Source organism: Schistocerca gregaria, chromosome 9, assembly GCF_023897955.1.
Source record: "Schistocerca gregaria isolate iqSchGreg1 chromosome 9, iqSchGreg1.2, whole genome shotgun sequence".
NCBI lineage: Eukaryota > Metazoa > Arthropoda > Insecta > Orthoptera > Acrididae > Schistocerca > Schistocerca gregaria.
Window position 1 is genome coordinate 78,174,031 of NC_064928.1, and position 22,769 is coordinate 78,196,799.

Here is a 22,769-nt window from a genome sequence, read left to right on the forward strand (position 1 = left end):
GTAGAAATGTTTGAGCTTTTGCTGTAATGGGCAGTCCTCCAATTATTAACAGGGGTCTATTCTGCAGCAGTCTTATAAATATTTTCTGGCCCACTTTTATTTTGCACACCCTGTTTTTGTGTAACTGTTACTGTAACAATACTGTCATTTCAACCATAGAAGAAATATTGTATTGAATTCAGTGACCATCTTAACCTACCAATTTTAAAGTGCAGTCAAACTGATTTTTTGGAGAGATGTCATTTGCAGGGTCAAATGCACATAATTGAACATATTTTGCACTTTTGCTCGATCTAGGCATTTTGAAGAATAGTCTGTCACGCTAACCAAGATTTCACATTCACTTTTGTCGGCTTCGCCAACTCACCTTAGGTCTTGGGCCTGTCACTACATCATACTAGAGTCCGCCTTCGAAATGCAATGATTAATAATATTTCAACACCGTCTGCACAAAAGTGCAGTATATATATATCAATAAGCTTAATGCTTGTAATTGCTAAAGCAGAAGATAAAGAAAGAGCCTGCTACACAATAATGTAATCTCTCCCCCCCCCCCCCCCCCCCTCTCTTCCCTCTCTCTCTCTCTCTGTGTGTGTGTGTGTTTCCTATAACAGACACATCAAAATACAAATACAATGAAATACTATACCAGCTACAAAATGCCATCAGCTCATGTTTTAACTGTCCGCTGCTGTTCACTGGCTACCACATCCTATCATCCCATTTTCTTCCTCTGACTACACAGAAATGAATTGCCAGCATATGCTCATTAATGTGAGCAAAACCCAGAACGGATGACCCATTGTAAAGTTTACGCAAATTTTCTGTATATTATTAACACTATCACTTACTATAGCATGTAGGACAACTTGCTGGTCATGTTTTACATTTCCGTTGAAGCCCGTTTTTGTTGAAATGTATCTCTAACGTGGGGTAATTTTTTTTTTTCAGTGCCTGAAAAGCAGAATGATTCACTTGTAGTTCAAATCAATTAAACATATCGTAAAATCCCATTTTACACTTTTCAGCGAACTGACCCAAAACAGCGTCAAATGCAGAAAGTGTAAAATACAGAGAAGTATAGGAAACACAGCAAGCGAAAATGAATAAACTAGAGTCATTCTCTTTACATTTTTCAGAATATGAAATTATAACAGTTTAAATTTTGCATATTTAAAAAAACCTGAAAATTATTTTTGTTTCTTTCTAACAGCAGATAGCTACACTTGTGTCTCCACATTATACAAAGCATCAATTTCAAAGGCAGTGGCAGAGTGCTGACACACACACAAATGTGCACACGGTTTCCCCTCTTCATTCTAATTGTATACGATTGTGTAAATAAAACACTGAAGCAAAAGTCTTTTGTGAAACCACATTAGAAAGATATTCGTATTTTAATGTAAGACTTATTACTGATATTCGTTAAAAGGTTATGGTAAATAAACAGGCTGTATATGCCCCTGAGAAATACAGGAACAATCTGGGAAATTTTCATTCTTTTAGTTTTCAGTAAAATTTTGGTAATTTTGCCTCATGAGAATTGATACTCAAACAAATGATTTCATTCTAGCACACTACTCCAGAACAATACTGCAGCAATAAAACATAAAGGAGAGAATAACACCAATGTAAAACTTTAGTCTCAAAGAAAATGCAACATTTTCAACATAGAAACACAGTGCACATGTAAGTGTCTGCTGCTAGTAAAATGTGTAGAAGCCTATAAAGTACTTTGTAACAACAAACAGCTTTCGATGTGTCTTTCTCATGGACCTTGTTTCAATGAATGTGACGTCGCAGTTGTTCATGTATATAACAGGTCGCAAGAAAATATTGCAAGTAGTAGTTGTTACCATTAAAGCACATTTCTGTTTGCGCAAGATGAATCATGTTAAGTTGAGTATGTGTGATGAGTTTCTTAAATCACAGAGAGCTTGACTCTCAGTAAAAACTTTAAGATTTTCAGGACCCACCACTTAGAAAAATTTCGAGCCCAGAGAACCAGCCATTTACGCCCTTATTAAAAATTTTACTGTCACATTTGTGCTTGACATATCTTAGAGGTAACCCATGCTAAAAAAGAGTATTACAGTTTGCTTTTCATATTTATAGATTACAAACTATGCAATAACAATGGTAAAAATTATAATTACCCTTAAAAAACAGTGTGAAGTGACTTCTTGAGCAATTTCACCCGTAACTGGCTTTTCTGTGGAAAAGTCAAAGTGCCTGACAGAACATGTATTCAGCCAGGTAACCCTTTAAATGTTCGGTGCACAGTAGTTAAATTTATAATTGTGCCTTTCAGAAATATTCAAGCTGTGCTCCTACGTTGTCACTTGACCCAGAAAAAAGTACTTTCAGCTAGGAAAAGTGAATTTTCAGCCAGCAAAAAGTGTATTTTCAACCAGAAAATCTAGGAAAAATTCAGGAATTTTTTTTTCTGTCCACTTATACACTTTGATAAAACAGTATTGGTTAAAATACTGAAGTTGGCTGTTTTTGTAAATGAAGAACAGCCATCATGTAATCTGCAGCGTGTCACTCATAAGGTCGCTCGGCTCAGGTGTGTCCTGGATGAGAAAAAGAGTAGAAATTGTCATCCTATTTAAGAGCTTCTTGAGGATAAATCTTTACATCTGACATTGGGTCGTACTAAGACTGCATGCCTAGTGAAGAAGTGCCCCCCCCCCCCCCCCTCCCCCCAAGACGGCTCACCACTCTTGGGTGAGTATGTGCTTGGCTATAATGGGACCCAAACCTTTGCAGCGCTACTTCACTTTTCATGCTGCATGTCTATCTTCCTGCTATTCCTTTAGCCTCCCTTGGGAACCGAGTGGTATGCCTTCTTTGCAAAATTGAAGTCCTTTGTAAAATGGTGTATGGATTCATCTTGTCAGCTCATTGCTTTCTGTGTCCTTCATTTTCTTAACCTTCCTCTGCTTTGATCCTGGAGGTCTCCCTTTCCTTTCCTTTTCTTCTTCTTCTTCTTCTTCTATCTCCCTCTGCATTCCTGAAGGTCGGCCCATGCATTTGATGCATAAAAGGTGCCTAGTTAGCACCTAACATCTAGCCCCATGTCTACATGTAGGGCTCCCCCTGGTAAAGACCAGGCCCAGGGAATGGTGACTGCATGAGCTGCTACCTTCCTCTATGCGGACTGGTCCCTTTATCTGGAGTCGAGGAGGTGTGACCTGATGTGTGCACAGCCACCTAATGTGTGTGGGGTGCCCAGTAGGAAGGAGCACACCATCGGAGGTGCTGGCAGTATTAGGGATTTCTCCGCAATGAGTTCCTTATCTTAAAAATGTAAATGGGTTGAGGTGAAAGAATCGACACCTGTACCAGCTGCACCCGAATACCTCATGGTGTCATGCATGGCAGATGGTCACAATTTCAAGACAGTCAATCAGTTTGTTATTCAGAAGGGTGTAGATGCCATTGCTGGTCCAGTGAAGTGCAGCTCTCAGTTGTGTAATGAGACCTTGTTTTTGGAGGCAAATAGTGCTTTTCAAGCACAGAAACTGTTTAATGCAACACTTCTCCACAGCTATACTGTTGACGTAGAGGCTCTGAAATCCTCCCATGTAGTCATATACACTCGGCTGCTTGGCGGCCTGGCCGAGATTCATATAATAGCCTGCCTCATTGACCAGGGAGTGACTGCAGTTCGCCACATCATGAAAAGGGCACTTATACTTTAAGTGCCAGCCTGCATTGTGTTCCTCACATTTGACAATGTGGCACTTCCACCAAAAATTAAGGCAGGCTATGAAGTGATTACTGTTACACCATACATTCTGCATCACACACATTGGTATAAATATTGCTATGGCCAAACACGTGAATCTTGTGAAAATGCAGCCAAATGTGTAATCTGTGGCAGAGATGCTCATGAGGTGTGTGTGTGTGTGTGTGTGTGTGTGTGTGTGTGTGTGTGTGTGTGTGTGTGTGTGTGTGTGTGCGCGCGCACACACCACCTTCCCCTCACTGTTACCAACTGCAAGGGTGATCATCCTGCTTCCTCCCTTGACTGTCCAATTTACCTCAGTGAGAAACTCATTCATGAGATCTGGGCGAAGGACAAAGTTCCTACTCTTATTGCTCGAAAAATTTTGGCTAGCCGCAAAATTCATACACCACCCTCTGGCAGTTAATAGTACAGTTCCCACTACAGCCTGAACTATGAAGGGCATGGCTATAAAGGCTTGAGACTTCCAATTAAGTGCCAAGGTTATGAAATTGTCCAACTCAATGGTTACACCCATGTCTTCACCTGCTATAGGTGTACACCATACCAACAAACCTTGACTTGCACCAGCGAAATTGCATGCCTCGCGAACAGAACCACATAAATCCAAAAAGAGTACTTTTTGTGCAGATCCAGCCAGCCAACGTGTGTCTGTACCTGATAAATGTCAAGGTTCTAAGCAGTCAGTCGACTGACATCTCTGCCCAAACTCTTTGCCTTTACATATGTCTGGTCGTGTCTGTATATGTGTGGATGGATGGATGGATGGATGGGTGTGTGTGTGTGTGTGTGTGTGTGTGTGTGTGTGTGTGTGTGTGTGTTTTCATGAATTGTGGTACAGATCAATAACAGTTAAGTCATGTATTATTGGAAAGTTCTACATCTACATGGATACTCTGCAAATCACATTTGATGCGGCCCGCCACGAATTCCTTTCCTGTGCTATCCTCTTCATCTCAGAGTAGCACTTGCAATCTACGTCCTCAATTATTTGCTTGACGTATTCCAATATCTGTCTTCCTCTACAGTTTTTTCCCTCTACAGCTCCCTGTAGTACCATGGAAGTCATTCCTTCATGTCTTAGCAGATGTCCTATCATCCTGTCACTTCTCCTTATCAGTGTTTTCCACAAATTCCTTTCCTCTCCGATTCTGCGTAGAACCTCCTCATTCCTTACCTTATCAGTCCACCTAATTTTCAACATTCGTCTATAGCACCACATCTCAAATGCTTCAGTTCTCTTCTGTTCTGGTTTTCCCACAGTCCGTGTTTCACTACCATACAATGCTGTACTCCAGACGTACATCCTCAGAAATTTCTTCCTCAAATTAAGGCCTGTATTTGATATTAGTAGACTTCTCTTGGCCAGAAATGCCTTTTTTTGCCATAGTGAGTCTGCTTTTGATGTCTTCCTTGCTCCGTCCGTCATTGGTTATTTTACTGCCTAGGTAGCAGAATTCCTTAACTTCATTGACTTCGTGACTATCAATCCTGATGCTAAGTTTCTCGCTGTTCTCATTTCTACTACTTCTCATTACCTTCGTCTTTCTCCGATTTACTCTCAAACCATACTGTGTACTCATTAGACTGTTCATTCTGTTCAGCAGATCATTTAATTCTTCTTCACTTTCACTCAGGATAGCAATGTCATCAGCGAATGGTATCATTGATATCCTTTCACCTTGTATTTTAATTCCACTCCTCAACCTTTATTTTATTTCCATCATTGCTTCCTCGATGTACAGATTGAAGAGTAGGGGCGAAAGGCTACAGCCTTGTCTTGCACCCTTCTTAATACGAGCACTTCGTTCTTGATCGTCAACTCTTATTATTCCCTCTTGGTTGTTGTACATATTGTATATGATCCGTCTCTCCCTATAGCTTACCCCTACTTTTTTCAGTATCTCGAACAGCTTGCAACATTTTATATTGTCGAACGCTTTTTCCAGGTCGACAAATCGTATGAACGTGTCTTGATTTTTCTTTAGCCTTGCTTCCATTATTAGCCGTAACGTCAGAATTGCCTCTCTCGTGCCTTTACTTTTCCTAGCGCATTCTCAATTTTCTTTTCCATTCTTCTGTATATTATTCTTGTAAGCAGCTTCGATGCATGAGCTGTTAAGCTGAATGTGCGATAATTCTCACACTTGTTAGCTCTTGCCGTCTTCGGAATTGTGTGGATGATGCTTTTCCGAAAGTCAGATGGTATGTCGCCAGACTCATATATACTACACACCAAAGTGAATAGTCGTTTTGTTGCCACTTCCCTTAATGATTTTAGAAATTCTGATGGAATGTTATGTATCCCTTCTGCCTTATTTGACCCTAAGTCCTCCAAAGCTCTTTTAAATTCAGATTCTAATACTGGATCCCCCATCTCTTAGAAATTGACTCCTGTTTCTTCTTCTATCACATCAGACAAATCTTCACCCTCATAGAGGCTTTCAATGTATTCTTTCCACCTATCTGCTCTGTCCTCTGCATTTAACAGTGGAATTCCCATTGCACTCTTAATGTTACCACCGTTGCTTTCAACGTCACCAAAGGTTGTTTTGACTTTCCTGTATGCTGAGTCTGTCCTTCCGACAATCATATCTTTTTCGATGTCTTCACATTTTTCCTGCAGCCATTTCGTCTTAGCTTTCCTGCACTTCCTATTTATTTCATTCCTCAGTGACTTGTATTTCTGTATTCCTGATTTTCCCGGAACATGTTTGTACTTCCTCCTTTCATCAATCAACTGAAGTATTTATTCTGTTACCCATGGTTTCTTCGCAACTACATTCTTTGTACCTATGTTTTCCTTCCCAACTTCTGTGATGGCCCTTTTTAGAGATGTCCATTCCTCTTCAACTGTACTGCCTACTCCACTATTCCTTATTGCTGTATCTATAGCGTTAGAGAACTTCAAATGTATCTCGTCATTCCTTAGAACTTCCGTATCCCACTTCTTTGCGTATTGATTCTTCCTGACTAATGTCTTGAACTTCAGCCTACTCTTTATCACTACTATACTGTGATCTGAGTCTATATCTGCTCCTGGGTAGGCCTTACAATCCAATATCTGATTTCAGAATCTCTGTCTGACCATGATGTAATCTAATTGAAATCTTCCCGTATCTCCCGGCTCTTTCCAAGTCTACCTCCTCCTCTTGTGATTCTTGAACAGGGTATTCGCTATTACTAGCTGAAACTTGTTACAGAACTCAATTAGTCTTTCTCCTTTTTCATTCCTTGTCCCAAGCCCATATTCTCCTGTAAACTTTTCTTCTACTCCTTCCACTACAACTGCATTCCAGTCACCCATGACTATTAGATTTTCGTCCCCCTTTACATACTGCATTACCCTTTCAATATCGTCATACACTTTCTCTATCTGTTCATCTTCAGCTTGCGACGTCGGCATGTATACCTGAACTATCGTTGACGGTGTTGATCTGCTGTCGATTCTGATTAGAACAACCCGATCACTGAACTGTTCACAGTAACACACTCTCTGCCCTACCTTCCTATTTATAACGAGTCCTACACCTGTTATACCATTTTCTGCTGCTGTTGATATTACCCTATACTCATCTGACCAGAAATCCTTGTCTTCCTTCCACTTCACTTCACTGACCCCTACTATATCTAGATTGAGCCTTTGCATTTCCCTTTTCAGATTTTCTAGTTTCCCTACCACGTTCAAGCTTCTGACATTCCACGCTCTGACTCGTAGAACTTTATCCTTTCGTTGATTATTCAGTCTTTTTCTCATGGTAACCTCCCCCTTGGCAGTACCCTCCCGGAGATCCGAATGGGGGACTATTCCAGAATCTTTTGCCAATGAAGAGATCATCATGACACTTTTTCAACGACAGGCCACATGTCCTGTGGATACACGTTACGTGTCTTTAATGCAGTGGTTTCCATTGCCTTCTGCATCCTCATGTCGTTGATCATTGCTGATTATTCCGCCTTTAGGGGCAATTTCCCACCCCTAGGACAAGAGTGCCCTGAACCTCTATCCGCTCCTTCGCCCTATTTGACAAGGCCGTTGGCAGAATGAGGCTGACTTCTTATGCCGGAAGTCTTCGGCTGCCAATGCTGATTATTTATCAAAATTTAGGCAGTGGCGGGGATCGAACCCGGGACCGAAGACGTTTTGATTATGAATCAAAGACGCTACCCCTAGACCATGAGTTCGAATCCAATCTCGTATAGTGCACGGAAAGAATGAACACCTATATCTTTCCGTACCAGCTCTGATTTCCCTTATTTTGTCATGGTGATCGTTCCTCCCTACGTAGGTCAGTGTCAACAAAGTATTTTCACATTCAGAGGAGGAAGTTGGTGATTGGAATTTTGCTTGGTCTCATGTTCAGTTTTGCAACCTGCCTCAGTTTGAGAATTCCTACATTGTATGTGCTTCAACTGCTGGGCCACTTAATGATGTCACTGCTTTATCTTTCTCCATAGGTGCACCTCACCAGCTGCTACACCTGGTTCACAACCAGATCCCGCCATTGTGAATTCAACAGCTGCAGAGCCCATGTCAGGATACCTCACTCCCACAACAAATGGTGGGTGTCTGGACACTGTGTGTGACTCAGGCTACACACGCTGCATAAGAAAGAAAGTGATCTATGTCTGGACTGTGTCTGGTCTAATGAATTGGCCTGAGGGCAGAGATTATGTTGCATCACCACACTTCTGCCATCCTGAGACCCTTCAGTGGGAAGTAAAACTCTACAAATGTGGAACAGAGTATGATGTGCGCTTCCAGCTGTTGGAAAATAAGGCTGGTGGGAGTGTAGCAGTGGATTTGAGTGTTTCTGTAATTCCTCCAGTAGGAGAGAAATGCAGAATCCATACATCAACAGGCTGCATGTTTGAAGAAGGATCTGAGTCAGAGAAAATTGAATGTGGATACTTAGTAGATGACACATTGGCATTGGAGTGTGAAATCAGTATGGTGTGTGTCGTGCAGCAGTGTGTAGTAGCAGTTAAGCCAATGCTGCAGTCTGGTCTCATACAGGATCTGCATTCCCTACTAGAGTCAGGAAATTTTGCAGATTTTAAATTATGTGCTGGAACCATTGAGATGGGGGTGCACAGAGCGATACTGGTGGCCCGTAGCCCCTTTTTTGCCCGTATGCTGCAGCCGGGCTCCGAGTTGTTAAAGAGTGGCCAGTTGGAGGTGTCGAATATGAAGCCAACTGTGTTGGCTGAGGTTCTGAGGTATATGTACACCGGGAGAGTAACAAATTTATGTGACTCCACAGGGGAACTACTGGCGGCAGCTCACAGGTTTGAACTGTGTGATCTGAAGAGAAAATGCCTGACATATTTGTCTCGGCAGCTCGCTGTGGGTAATGCTGTCACTACTGCTGTGTGTGCCATGGACAGCAATTGTGACACATTGCTAAACTTGTGTATTGGGTTTATCCGATCACATTTTAAGCAGGTGATGGGCACTGCTGAGTGGATTGAGGCCATTGATACACATCCGACAGCTCTCAAGAGAATTAGTCAACTGATAGCAGAACCTGGAAAGTAAACACTGGCATTATGAATGTTTTGAATACACTGTATGTCTGAGTGCATGTTTTTTTGCCCTAGTTATACCGTATCTGCCAGAACTAGAGCATATGCCATATTGCTTAAATAGTGTACATCCTCGGAATATTCCCCCCTGAGCCCCTGCCTTCCTTCCTTCCTTCCTTTTTTAAAATGATCTGTAAGGAACAACTGAGCCACGAATCTCATATTCCATAGAATGTGCCAGAAATGAGGAAACAGTCAAGTTCAGTGTTTCAAATGGGAAGAAGTACACATTATTGTTGAATAAAGCCTTGAAAACTGTGGATTTTGTGTAGTAATTTGGTATGTTGGACCGAATTAGTACCATGAAAAATGTTCCTGTTGCTGTCATCAAGATGAATATTTGTAAGACTAATTTGCTTGAAAATAATTTTACTGTTGATTTGACAAAGAAAATATTCTTAGATTGCTGGTTTTTAATTGAGTTGCCTTTTAACACTACAAAGTTTATGAACTTTTGATCATAGTTTTTGTTTATTACTTTTTAAAAAAGAAAACTGCCTATTTAGTCAGTAGTAATATATGTTCATAATGTTTTTATATTCTCTTGTAACAACAGCCATAATATTGTACCCATTAAATCTTGACTCTGTGATGACAAAAGTTTAATGTCTGGTATTTACTTATTCTGTTCTCCTGCTGCCTTAAACAGAAGTGTGCGCCTTGCTGCATTCATATTAATTTGTTCCATAGCATTAACAGTCAAGTATTATAAGATGACCACTTCTTCACAATTTAATTAAGTATCACAGCACCTTAGCCACAGGTCTTCTACCTGACTTCATTTTTCTAGTTGTAATGTTAATACAGATAAGTAAGCAAGAATATTTTGACCGTGTGCACACTCTGGCCATAGAGAACCGAAGAGAGTCAGTGGTTTGAAGAGTTATTTCTTTGGGGTAACTGCTTCTCATTAAGAGGCTACTGGCATGTACTCTGAGGTTCTTAGAGCAATGTAGTTTTGTTCAGCTGCAAAAATAGGTGCCAGAAATGCTACCTGAACTTCTATCTGAAGATTTTACCTTTTTGGTAATCACACACGTCATGAGGGATGCTCAAGAACATGAATGGGTGCATCGCGTGTGACCATCCTTCATATGTATATATGTATACTCCAGAACGACATATTATTCTGCTCTTAATTTTAAATAAAATTTCATTATCTGCATTTCATTCATTACAGTGTATGAACGAAAATCAACCATAGTGCAAAGTTTACACCGGGAACTCTAAAATTTCGTGCAATGTTTTACTTAATTTGGAACAGCACAGTATGTATGATGGATAATGAAAAGAAGTTCAGTCCTTGATTGATTAAAGGTGTCAAACTGTAAGATGTACAAAAAATCACATTTTTTCACTTAATAGTTTCCAAAAAATTATTTCATATATGATGGAACACCCTCTCTCAGCACAGGCACCAGTATTGGGTGAGCAATACAGCCATAGCAAAAGCCATCTCAGCATGGCATCCAAAGAGCATGTGTGTACCAGTAAGAGGATTAAAACTCCCCAAGAACTTCACACAAACTAAAACTTGAATGAGCTACAGTCGTCAAAAAATGATGCAGATGTTTGCTATGAGACGATTATATGAGGGGGAGTTGGAAAATAAGTTTCTCCTGTCGACTGTGGGCAGAGTTGTGTGATATGGGCGAAAGATGACACGGCAAGTGAACGCGCATGTGCAAGAGACTGATACACCATTGGGCGGAGGTCGACCGCGATCAAGCAGATGGCGCTGTTGCAGTGCCTGCGCAAAGCAGAGGCCAGCTGTCCAGTCTTTTCCCCGGAGCTATGGAGAGAAAGTGTGTTTCGGAGTCGTGGTCTAAGGCGGAAGTGAGAGCTGTTATCCACTATGAATGAGCACGTGGAGTATCGGGCACAGAAATTGATAACCGCCTCGTTGAGGTGTACAGGTCAGGAGTGCTGTTGAGGCAAATGGTGCGGAGATGGTGCCAGCAATTTGGTGATGGTCATCAGCAAGTGCAGGAATGCAAACATCTGTCATCACCTGTCCAAAAGAAGTTCAAAAGCACTCCGTATGCAGGTAAATTGCTACTCACCATTTACTGGGATGTCAAAGGAGTTTTGCTGCTAGACTTTCTGGAGGATGCAACCATCAGTGCTGTGGGATACTGTGCCACTCTGTTGAAATTGAAATAGGTGATTCAGAAAAAGCAACGTGTCCTCCTCAGATCTTGCATTCTGCTATTGGATGACAATGCGAGAACACACACGGCGACTGCAATGCAGAACCATGTTACAACCCTTGGTTGGGAAGGCCTATGCCATCCGTCTTACAATCCGCAACTCGCACAAAGTGACGTCCATCTGTTTCCTGCTTTGAAGAAGACTCTCGGTAGAAGGCGCTTTGGCAGCAATGCTGACATCTAACAAGCCGTTCAACACTTCTTCCGTATGCAGTGCCTTGATTTTTTCCTGGAAGGCTTTTCGAAGCTTATAAAGGTTATGACAAATGTCTCGATGTACTTGGAAATTATGTAGAAAAATAAAGATATGTCTTATCTTTAATGTCTCATTCTCTCTTTTTTTTTTTCCTCTCACACACAACTCTGACCGCAGTTGACAGGGGAAAGTTATTTTCCAACTCCCCAACATACTAAATGTAACAGGTGAGCATCTGACTTCAAAATGTTGTATATAACATATGCTTGTTGGGTGTCAGTTTTATTGGCTGGTAACGGGGTAAACAGTGCCTGTCATTTGACAGAATACTTGCTCGTTTCCTTGAAGTTGGTTTTGTGGAGTTACACCCTGAGTAGATTGTTCCACCACTGCAAATGCTGCAGTGCAAGCGAGCCCTAATGACATTTGTTGAAGACTGGCCAGGTAACTGTTGTTGCAAGTGAACAACAGACAATTGTTTTTTTCCTTGCAGTTGTGAATTCTGGCTCTATGTAATGACAAAGTGATCTGGGAGGAGTTCCCGATTTGGCAGAGAACCACTGTTAGTTTGATGGGCTGTACAACAGTGCCATCCCTACCCCCATGAACAATAGTCAAATCTCCGGCTGCAGTTGGTTTCTTTCTTGTACAAAATTGTGGGCTGGTTTAATATGATGATTAGAATAGGTTTCTGGATTCTATTAAAGGTAAGTAACAAGGAAACTAAAACAATTTAGAAGTGATTTTAATTGATATTTAATGTACATAATGTGGGAAATGCAAAGATTGCGTTCAACATTATAATCACACAATAAACTTGAGTGAGTGTGGTATATTGTGAAGCAAAATTCGTACAAAAGCTCACGAAAATGATTACAAAATTGGTGGTGTGATGAGATACTTGTGAAAGTGTGTGGGTGAGTTTGGGAATATGTAAAATGTTTCTCCCAATATTTCAGAGCAGCAGGAAAATATGATGGAAAAATGACAACTTCCGATGCTTCAGAGCAACAGAAGAATGATTCGAAGGGAAATAGTGACTTCAGAAGTACAATGTGATAACAGTGTGTACTGCAGAAATTGTACAGAAAGAGCTGAATGCATGTGCACACCTAACCCCTTTATTACATGTCTCACAACATTTTATGTATTTGTTTGAGTTTTTTTCAAAGAGGAACAAGTACTGCATTATCTGCTTGGGTTTCTAAATGTGTTAAAAGTTTCTTTGTATAATTATGAACTGAGATAAAGGGTGGGTGCTGTGGCAGTTATGTTGTTGTATAACTTCTGGCACCTACGTTGTGTAATGGAACAAGGCTGGATAGAAAACTAGTGTAACTGACACCAGTACTTTAACTGTGTAAGCTAAAACAAAAGTCCCTCACTCTCAGGACATCAACAAACATCCCATTTGTATTTGAGCTAGTCAAGTATGCCTTTGTTCTGACAGTAAACTAGTCGGTGTCAGATCTTCAAATGATTTCATCCACTTAAAGAGTCGTGCCTTCTGGCAGGGGCAGCATTGCTTGCTCCTGAATATCATATGGAACCAAAATGCACTAAACACTAATTTATTTTATAAACAGCCTCAGAGTTATTCACTTAGAAAAACAAAGGTGTGAGAAACATAAATGAGGCTGTCAAGGCAATAGTGGCCTCAGCCACATTTTTGGCAAAAATGAGACATTCACACAGAACATCACTTTACACCTTACCATTGCCGGACAGGTATTCAGGCACCTTGGACAATGTGGCAGCGTCAGATGCTTATGCACCATGAAGTGCCACATACACCACCATTGCGTCATGTATGCATAGCGAGTAGGCCAGTGGGACAGTGTACCATAGATCATAGAGCACATGATGGCCGGTGGAGGACACAGCTGCAGTATAGACTGCTGAATAGTCATTAGTGTTCGTGTGTACTACAGAATGACATGTGCAGTAGCCCTGGTAATGATGAAGCCCCATTGTGAAGTAAGGATGGTGTTAGATTCCCTTGTTGGGCTCATATGATTTGATACGGATACCGCTGCGGGTAAGTATCATTTCTGTTTCAGACCTGTTTGGATTGGACAATACTGCCAATGCCTCAGACGTGGAATGTGCACCTGGCCGACTCAGCCAGTGTGAAAATGGTACAGCAGTTGAGTTACGTGTCGTGTTGGCAGAGCCCAATCTACCCAGTACATTGAAGAATACTGAAACCTGGTAATTAAGGAAGGCAGGATTGTGTCATGATTGTGGACAGGGCCTGAATTAATTACTATTGGTTTGCATTGCAACTTAACTCATTTATTTTAATAAATAATCTTTCCAAGCCAATGAGGTCACAATCAGTATTTTAAGGCAAGTAACCACAATCAAGACAACAGATCACGAAACAGGTGTGACAAATGATGGTAACTCAATAATAAAATAAAACACAAGGGCCAGTGATAGACGGTGCTCCAGGATTCGACCTCTGAGTAGGTCACACCAAAAACACTTTCCCAAGCAAAGAGAAAGGCAGCCAAGAGTAGCATTTAGATCACAAGATGGTAACTCAGACTAGTGGCAGTCTAACAAGCGACTAATGATAATCTTGGTGAGGCTACCTGACATCCAACAAAACAAATGCAAGGTGTAAAATTACGGTCTGGGCTCCGCCCGCAGGATACTGTGCTTAGAGCACCTGGAACAAGAAGGAATGACTACGACTAAGGTGGAAGAGCGCCACCCAACCTACACTCTAGTAGTTATCAAACTTACACGTCTCACCGGACAGCGGCGGCAAGGCGAGGAAATGTACACTGCCGTTACATACACTAACCCCCAGGGCAGGTAACAGGCGCTGGCGGCCACAAGACAGAAAAGTACTGCTGGTTGAACTTAACAATGTAAGAAGGTAAAAATAGTACTTAGCAGCTCAGGAAGGCTTATCAGATCTGCCTTCTCCAGGTATTCCACTCGCTGCTTTTTGCCTCGGCGCCACTACGGGCAGCAACACAAACCCAAGTCACTGGAGAATCACGAGATACCACAATGGTTGAGGTTTCTCTACACAAATTGCAATCACTCAACTTAAACATGCAGGATCTGGTTTCGATGAGGTTGCGCACACTCGTGGCAACTGCCCCTCATTCAGGCACCCCATACAAGCTGGCAGCGGTCTCAGCGTGTTGTTGCTCTGCACCGACCTCGTTGCTCCTGCATCCCCAACCGAACTGCACACAAACAACGCAGAAGAAGGAGGTCACCTCAAAGATAGGGCAGCAGAACAACTTATCAATAAGTGCTGCTGCTGCCACTAGTGGACAGGCTATGCTTATGAAACCGAGTGGCGCCAGTGAACACAAGAAGGCAAACAATGCAACCATGCTTACTAAACGATTCAGTCTGGCAGAAACCTACACACGGCAGCAATGCGAGCCACAGCATGGCTCAACCTCCCCCTCTCAATGAGAAACCCCGTGGAGGGTAGGGGGGGGGGGGGGGGGTTAGGAGACCCAACTAGCAGGTTAACCAAACTTCATTTGATTAAGATCAATCCGGTATTGCTTACTAATACCGTTGTCCTTAACCAGAAGATTAACTGAGCCTAAAATCCGCATAATCATACACAAACCCAGAAAATGACGTAGAAATTTACCAAGGTTGCCAACACGCACCTCCATCCTGGGAAAAGTACAGACATACACCTCAATTCCCGGCTTACCCCTGAAGGCTCGCCGATTGCGGTTATAACAATCAGCTTGTTTGTTTTGGGCCCTGAGAATATTGCACCGGGCATGATTCCAGTTTTCCTTAACTACCTGAGGGGCAATCTCTGCGGGAACTGGGTCTTGAATCCCCCCATAAGTTCAAAAGGGGGGAATTAACAGGATAAGCCAACACAAAGGAAATTGGAGTAGCCTTTAAAGCCTCTTGGCTGGTGGTATTGAAGGCAAATCTAAGCCAAGGGTGACTAGAATCCTACTTACTGGGAGACTTCTGATGAAAGTTAGTCAGTGCGGATTTAAGGTAATGATTGACCCTCTCCACAGAGGACCCCTGTGGATAATATGGAGTGGTCGTTGCATGCTTAACACTGCTTTGAAAACAGGCCTTGAAGGGAGCCCAAAGAGAGGCCGGTGCATTATCAGTAATGATTTGCTTGAGAGGTTCAAACACACTAAATACATTAGTTAAATACATAATGGTGGTGGCAGCAGTCACATTATGACTCAGAAGAAGCCAGGTAAACCTCAAAAACCCATCGAAAATGACTAATACATACCGATGGCCGTTTTTGGTGTGAGGTAAGGGCCCCACATAATCAATTTAGAGTTTTTCCATGGGGCAAGACTCACGCTCAGAACTATGGGACCCCTGCTGAAGAGCGTTATTCGGTTTGGCCACACGACACAACTGACGTCGAGAAACCATTTCTCTGTCTCAGTTAAAGAGTGGCCAAGTCAGATACTCCTCAATCTTCTGCAAGGTCTTATAGGTTCCTAAATGCCCGCCAATCAACAAGTTGTGAAAATAATGGAAAACCAGGCATATTAGGTTGCTTGGAAGATAGATCTTAAGCTCCTTGGTACATCCCACCCTTTTACACAAAATGCCCTTGCTGATAATGTAATCATCCAAATGTTCACCCCCCCCCCCCCCCCCCCCCAAGAGCTGTTTCTTAACTGGCCCGCAAGTGGGGTCCTGATCCTGATGGTCGGCAGTGTGACTAAACAATGAGGAATATTGTCTAACATGACGCAACTAAGATTGCATTCCGCAGCTTCTGGGGCACACTCACTAGATGGTTGTTCAGTAAACATACGGCTGAGGACATCTGCGAGTGCATTCTCAGTGCTTCTAATGTGCTTAACCTCGAACTGAAACACTGAAATGCCTACTGCACACTTGGCGGTATGGCCAGTTTTATGCGGCCTGGCGAGCACCGAGCTTAAGGTTTGATTGTCAGTCTCTAGCTGAAATACTTTATGTTTGAGGTAAAACCGAACAAGACGGCCAATACCTCACATTCGTAAACAGAATATTTAAGCTCAGCGCTGGTTAACCAATGAGATGCGTAAGCCAATGGCTGCCTTTGACCTTCAAACTCCCGGAGGAGGACTGCCAAAATTCCCGCGTTTGATGTGTCAATTTGGACAATAAATTTCTTATTGAAATCACTCACTCTGAGAACGAGAGGGTTGGCTATGGCCGTGTTAATATGCTCAAATGCGGCAAGTCCCCACTCAAAATGCACCCCTTTCCAGCGCACTTCATTTAGAGGAGCCGCCAGCTGAGCAAAATTAGGAACAAAACGCCTAAAATAATTCACCATCCCTATGAACTTGGCTATCCCTCGCTTATCAGTGGGTGGCGGAAGGGCTCTCAAGGCCTTAGTTCGCTCCCGATCAATGTGAATACTCTCGCCTGATACTAGTTGACCTAAGAAGGATAGCTCCTGCCTGGCTAATGTCACCTTATTGGGTTTAACAGTTAAACTGGCCTCTTGCAACCTAACAAAAACATGCTGGATCTGCTCCAAATGCTCTTGAAACGAACAACTATACATTACAAGATCGTCCAGGTAGTTGTAAACACAGACTAATTTCAAGTCTTCAAGAATATTATCCAGCAAACGAGTAAGAATGGCTGTGCCAGTAGCCAAACCAAAGGGGACCCTATTAAGTTCAAACAGATTCTAATTAGTACAAAATGCTGTAACATGTTTACATTCTTCGGCTAAGGGAATCTGATAATAGACGCGATTCAGGTCGAGCATAGTAAACCAATGAGCTGTGCAAACCAAGTAAACGAGTTATGAAGATCAGGTAAAGGAACTGATTCAAGAATGACCACCATATTTAGGCGATGGTAGTCAATAACAGGCAGAAAGTCCCCCCACTGATCCTTAAGAACGGGGAATATAGGAGAGGCATAAGCGTATGTAGAAGGCCTAATAACTCCCTGCTCATGCATTTTGGAGATCTTTTCCCTTAGTACCTTCTTCTTAGGCAGTGAGAGGAGATATGGGGACTGCCTGATGGGCAGAACATTAGTAACCCCCAGTGTATCACATAGAAGCTCTGGGAACCTCTCCAAAAAATCTCTTAGTTCAGATGCCTGCTGGCAAGACAGATGGGTGAGATAAAACTCACTAACCTTAGAATCAACAGCCAGCAGTCCAGCATCTCGATCCACCTTACAGTTAGTACACTCACAGAAGCCAAATTTCTGATTGGAAGCGAACTTAAAGTAAAAGGTGTACCCTAAATAATCCAAGACAAGACCAGTTTCACTGATGAAATCACATCCCAAAATCAAATCGACTGGCAGCTCCTTAACCAAGGGCAAAGACAAGGGCCACGAGAAAGCACCAACCGAGATACTGCCTCAGACCCAACCCTGCAGAGGAAACACCTGCCCATTGGCAACCCAAAATCTCTACAAAGAAGGGACCGGCTTAAGCCTCGCAAGATGGAGAAATTCTAGAAACCATTCCAAGCTCAACAACGAAAAGGAACTACCAGAATCCAAAAGGGCACAAATAGGTTCACCACCTACTCGAGAACATATATAAGGCAGGTGTGATGACCGAGCAGCAACACGGGCACACCAGGGTTTAAAGCCTTGACTCCGAGGTCGTTGCCCAGCCGGGCATCATTTATTGATTCTGAGTGTGCGCGGCTGAGTGCAAGTACAAACTAAATGGCTTGTTTGACTGCGCCTATAACAACACTGTGATTCCCCTTTAGCAGACTCAGCTGATGTTGGTAATCTGAAGTTCCCCTCAATTACACCCGCAGGCTGAACATTAACTTCATGGTGTCCATCGTCCGAGAGTGGCGACACAGATATCGCCACAACGGTGGCACGGAGTTCTTCCCAAGTAGAGGGATGACCACGAAAAACAAAGTGTGACTTATCCGCTGCTCGCATTTCCCTCAGGACAATTGAAACTAACTAGCGCTCTGGCAAATCAACTAACCAGGCCAAGCAGGCCTTCTTAACTCTTTCAACGTATTGATGTATTTCCTCTTTATCTTGCTGCATCTGTCAAATATAGCAACATCTGAGCTGTTTGCGGACTGCCGTGGTCAATCTTTTGCTAATCACAAGTTCCCTCAACTGCTTCAAGGACAACCCTTCTGCCATTGCCCTGGATACCAGAGTCGGATACCAGGGTCCTCAATTCACCTCTAGTAAAAGGATACAGTAGAGACAACACTACTTGATGGGAAACACCAAACGCTTCAGCATGTTGCTCAAAGTGAACCAGCAACCATAACAACGTATCAGTTTGCTCGAGTTGGTCTATAACTAATTCTGTGCTGTCTCGAAACAGATGCAACAGGGGATTGGGTAACTTAGCAAATGCCCGGTCTAACACCCTGGGCTCGCAAATGCACCACCTGGAAGATGATAAATTCTGCTCCTTGGTTCTCTTCCCATCAAGCTCTAAACATGTGACCTTAAACTGCAGTTTATTAACCAAGGACTCCAATTCAGCAGTTGATTCCTTATCACGATCCTCTAATTTTAATGCCCTTCAGTCAGATATTCGCTTGGCTAAATTTACCAACTGCACCCGCACCAAGTCTAACTGACTGCCACTAGGTTGAGCCCCTTCCAAAAAGCCAATAGTGTCCTCGAGACTCCTAACAGCTTTAAACAAAAACTCAATGGCTGCCTTTGTCTCACCCACAACATCTGGCATGATGTCAACTGGCTGAAGAACAGTAACACGCAAGCAGGCTGCTAAGTCCGGAACACTGCCCTCAATAGGCTGGCGGCTTATCGCCAGCTCATTCATGAGGTGGTCCTTCCTCAATAGCCCGATCCCAGGGCACTGCCTGACCACCATTACAGAGTTGATACACTAAAACAGAACCAAGCAACAAAGACAGAGCCTTACAACAGTAACAAGGCCTAACCAATCAAACCAACAGCAACTGAAATGGTGATATTACAATCATAACCACACTCTGCTACCAGTGAAACCTGGTAATTAAGGAAGGCAGGTTTGTGTTATGATTGTGGACAGGGCCCAGATTAATTGGTTTGCTTTGCAATTTCTCTAATTTATTTTAATAAATAATATTTAAAAAGATGCCAATGAGGTCGCAATCAGACTTTTAAGGCACATAACCATAATCACGGCTGAAGGCCTTTAACCCCAGAATGGCAATTATAAAAAATTAAACAAACATACATAAAGAAAGACAGCAAATAATCCTTGAAAACAACCCAATGTGGTTGCAATCAGAATTTTAAGGCAAGTAACCATAATCACGGCTGAAGGCCTTTAAGGCCAAAATGGCAATTATAAGAAAATTTGTCCAATATACCGTCAAAAGGGGAAATTAATTTAAAAAAATAAAACAACAGATCACCAAACAGGTGAGACAAATGATGGTAACTTAATAATACAATAATAAAATATAACACAAGGGCCAGTGATAGACGGTGCTCCTAGAATCGACCTCTGAGAATGTTACACCAAAAACACTTTCACGAGCAAAGAGAAAGGCAGCCACAAGTTGTATTCCGATTGCAAGATGGTAACTCAGACTACTGGCATTCTAACAAGCGACTAATGATAATCTTGGTGAGGCTACCTGACATCCAACAAAACAAATGCAAGATGTAAAATTAGGCCAAAGCCGGAACTGGCAATCTGGGCTCCGCCTGCAGGATACTGTGCTTAGAGCGCCTGGAACAAGAAGGAATGACTACCACCCAACCTACAATCAAGAAGCTGCCAAACTTGCACGCCTCACCGGACAGCGGCGGCAAGGCGAGGAAATGTACACTGCCGTTACATACACTAACCACCAGGGCAGGTGACTGGGGCATTAGCGGCCACAAGACAGAAAAATACCGCTGGCTGGACTTAACAATGTAAGAAGTTGAAAATAGTAATTAGAAGCTCAGGAAGGTTGATCAGATCTGCTTTTCACCTCGGCGACACTATGAGCAGCAACACAAGTCACAGGAGAATCATGAGGTTTCACAATGGTGGATGTTTCTCTATGCGAACTGCAATCACTCAACTTGAACATTAAGGATCCGGTTTCGATGAGGTCGTGCACCCTCGTGATCACTGCCTTTCGATCCGGAAATCCATACAGCCTGCCAGCGGTCCCAGCATGTTGTCGCTCTGCGTTGACCTTGTTGCTCTTGTGTCCCCAACTGAATTACACACACACACACACACACACACACACACACACACACACACACACACACACACACACACACACACACCATGCAGAAGAAGAATGAGGTTGCCCCAAAGATAGGGCAGCAGAACTACATATCGATAAGTGCTGCTGCCGCTGCCACTAATGGACAGACAACACTTACGAAACCTAGTAGTGCCAGTGAACATGAGAAGAAGACCATGCTTATTAAATGATACCGTCTGGCAGGAACCTACACACAGCAGCAAAGCGGGCCACAGCACGGCTCAGATACCACACCTACTAGTTCAACCATGGACGCATTGGAGGGGGCTCGTAGTGCTGGTACCATAATTGCGCCGCAAGGAGGAAGAAAACAGGTCCAGAATGCACACCTGTGGGCATGGAACATTTGAAAAGAAAAGCTATTGAAAGGGGACGAATACATTAATGTGAAGGGAAATGTAGTGCCACAGAATTGTCCCACCCTCTGAGTATGCACGTGTCAGAAGGAATGTGGTTGACATTTTTCTCCTGAACACCAGCAACATCTATTTGACTCGTTGTGTGTGTTAGGTAGTTTTGTCTTGCAGTCAGCATACATGTTTGTTACGGTGGAGGTAGACCCTACAGCGTGTGCGCATTCCTCGATACTACAGAGTCGTGATGAGTAACAACATGCCTATACCATTTCTAGAATGAAGAGGGAGTGGGTATGATGGTGTGAAACGTTCTTTAAGCACATTTTGCAGATATTAGATGGGAGGATTACAAGGGTTCTTTCGCACTAAGAACAGCACCAGACCCCACCCATCAATAAGCGAGGCACATGCCCTGCTAAAAACAAAACACCAGTTGCGGAGACGGTTGCAGTAGAGAACTTCATAAAACAGTTTCCAGCATATAGGAGCCATTATGCACAAATGAATGAAACAGTGGGTCAGAAGTAATTGTCACCAGACCTGAGCATGGGGGAGTTATACCATTCATATAAAGCCGAGCATCATGATCCAGTTTCGTACTACATATTTGGTCAGATATTTAATACAAGATTTAATCTGTCCTTTCATCCCTATGTAAGTGATTCCTGCCGTAAATTTGACCTCTTATAACATCAAACATGGTGCAGACAACATCGTGGAAGAGAAGGGTAAATGGGAATGTGAAAGAGAGTTAACTCAATGAGAGGCTGAGAGCGTGCGGTCGGGAATGCATTGCGATGCAGCCGAAGGGAGGCAACAGGACAATGATGCAACCGTGATTGCCTTTGATTTGATGAGTACTTTACTGACTCTGGTTGCTACGATGGGTATCTATTACTACAAGCGGTAATTGTGGACATACTGTCTTGGAATACCTGACCTACATACCAAGAAGGCTAGCATGTATGTATGGAGTGAGGGCGAAGCATCCAGAGGACTGCAAGAAACTGGATCATGTGTCGTGCATTACATTACACATAACATCCAAACAAAGTGACTCATTATGTACTTGGATCAATGTGGTGGGTAAAATCGGAATATAAAAATGACCTTACTGTCTCAATTAATGGTTCTGCATGCAGACTTCACACTGTAAATAATCCACCATAAATTTCTAGTCAGTGGGCATTAATACCTTCCATGTGACCAGGACTTTGTATCATCATGAAGAACAGGAAATATCAGCGAAACATATACACACTGACTGGGTGAATGTCATTATCACTGCATGAAAACAGCAACCCTTCACCGCTATAAACTGACAAGGAATGATTTCATGTCCACCGTAGATTTAGAGAGAAACATAACAAAATACCAGGGTTTCATGGTTCCATATTCAGTGGCTTCAGTATAAAGCATCCTCTCCCCATATCATGTTTCACAACTACT

General features: G+C 42.7%; 1 protein-coding gene across 2 annotated transcripts in view; it reads left to right on the forward strand.

Annotated features, from left to right (window-relative positions):
• Positions 1-11,872, forward strand: part of LOC126291734 (uncharacterized) — a 33,742-nt gene extending 21,870 nt beyond the window's left edge. For both annotated transcript variants that reach the window (XM_049985405.1, XM_049985406.1), the window contains exon 4: positions 8,213-11,872. In XM_049985405.1, the coding sequence (XP_049841362.1) occupies positions 8,213-9,293 (1,081 nt within the window). In that variant the 3' untranslated portion in view covers positions 9,294-11,872. The remainder of the gene's footprint in view (positions 1-8,212) is intronic.
• Positions 11,873-22,769: the final 10,897 nt, after the last annotated feature.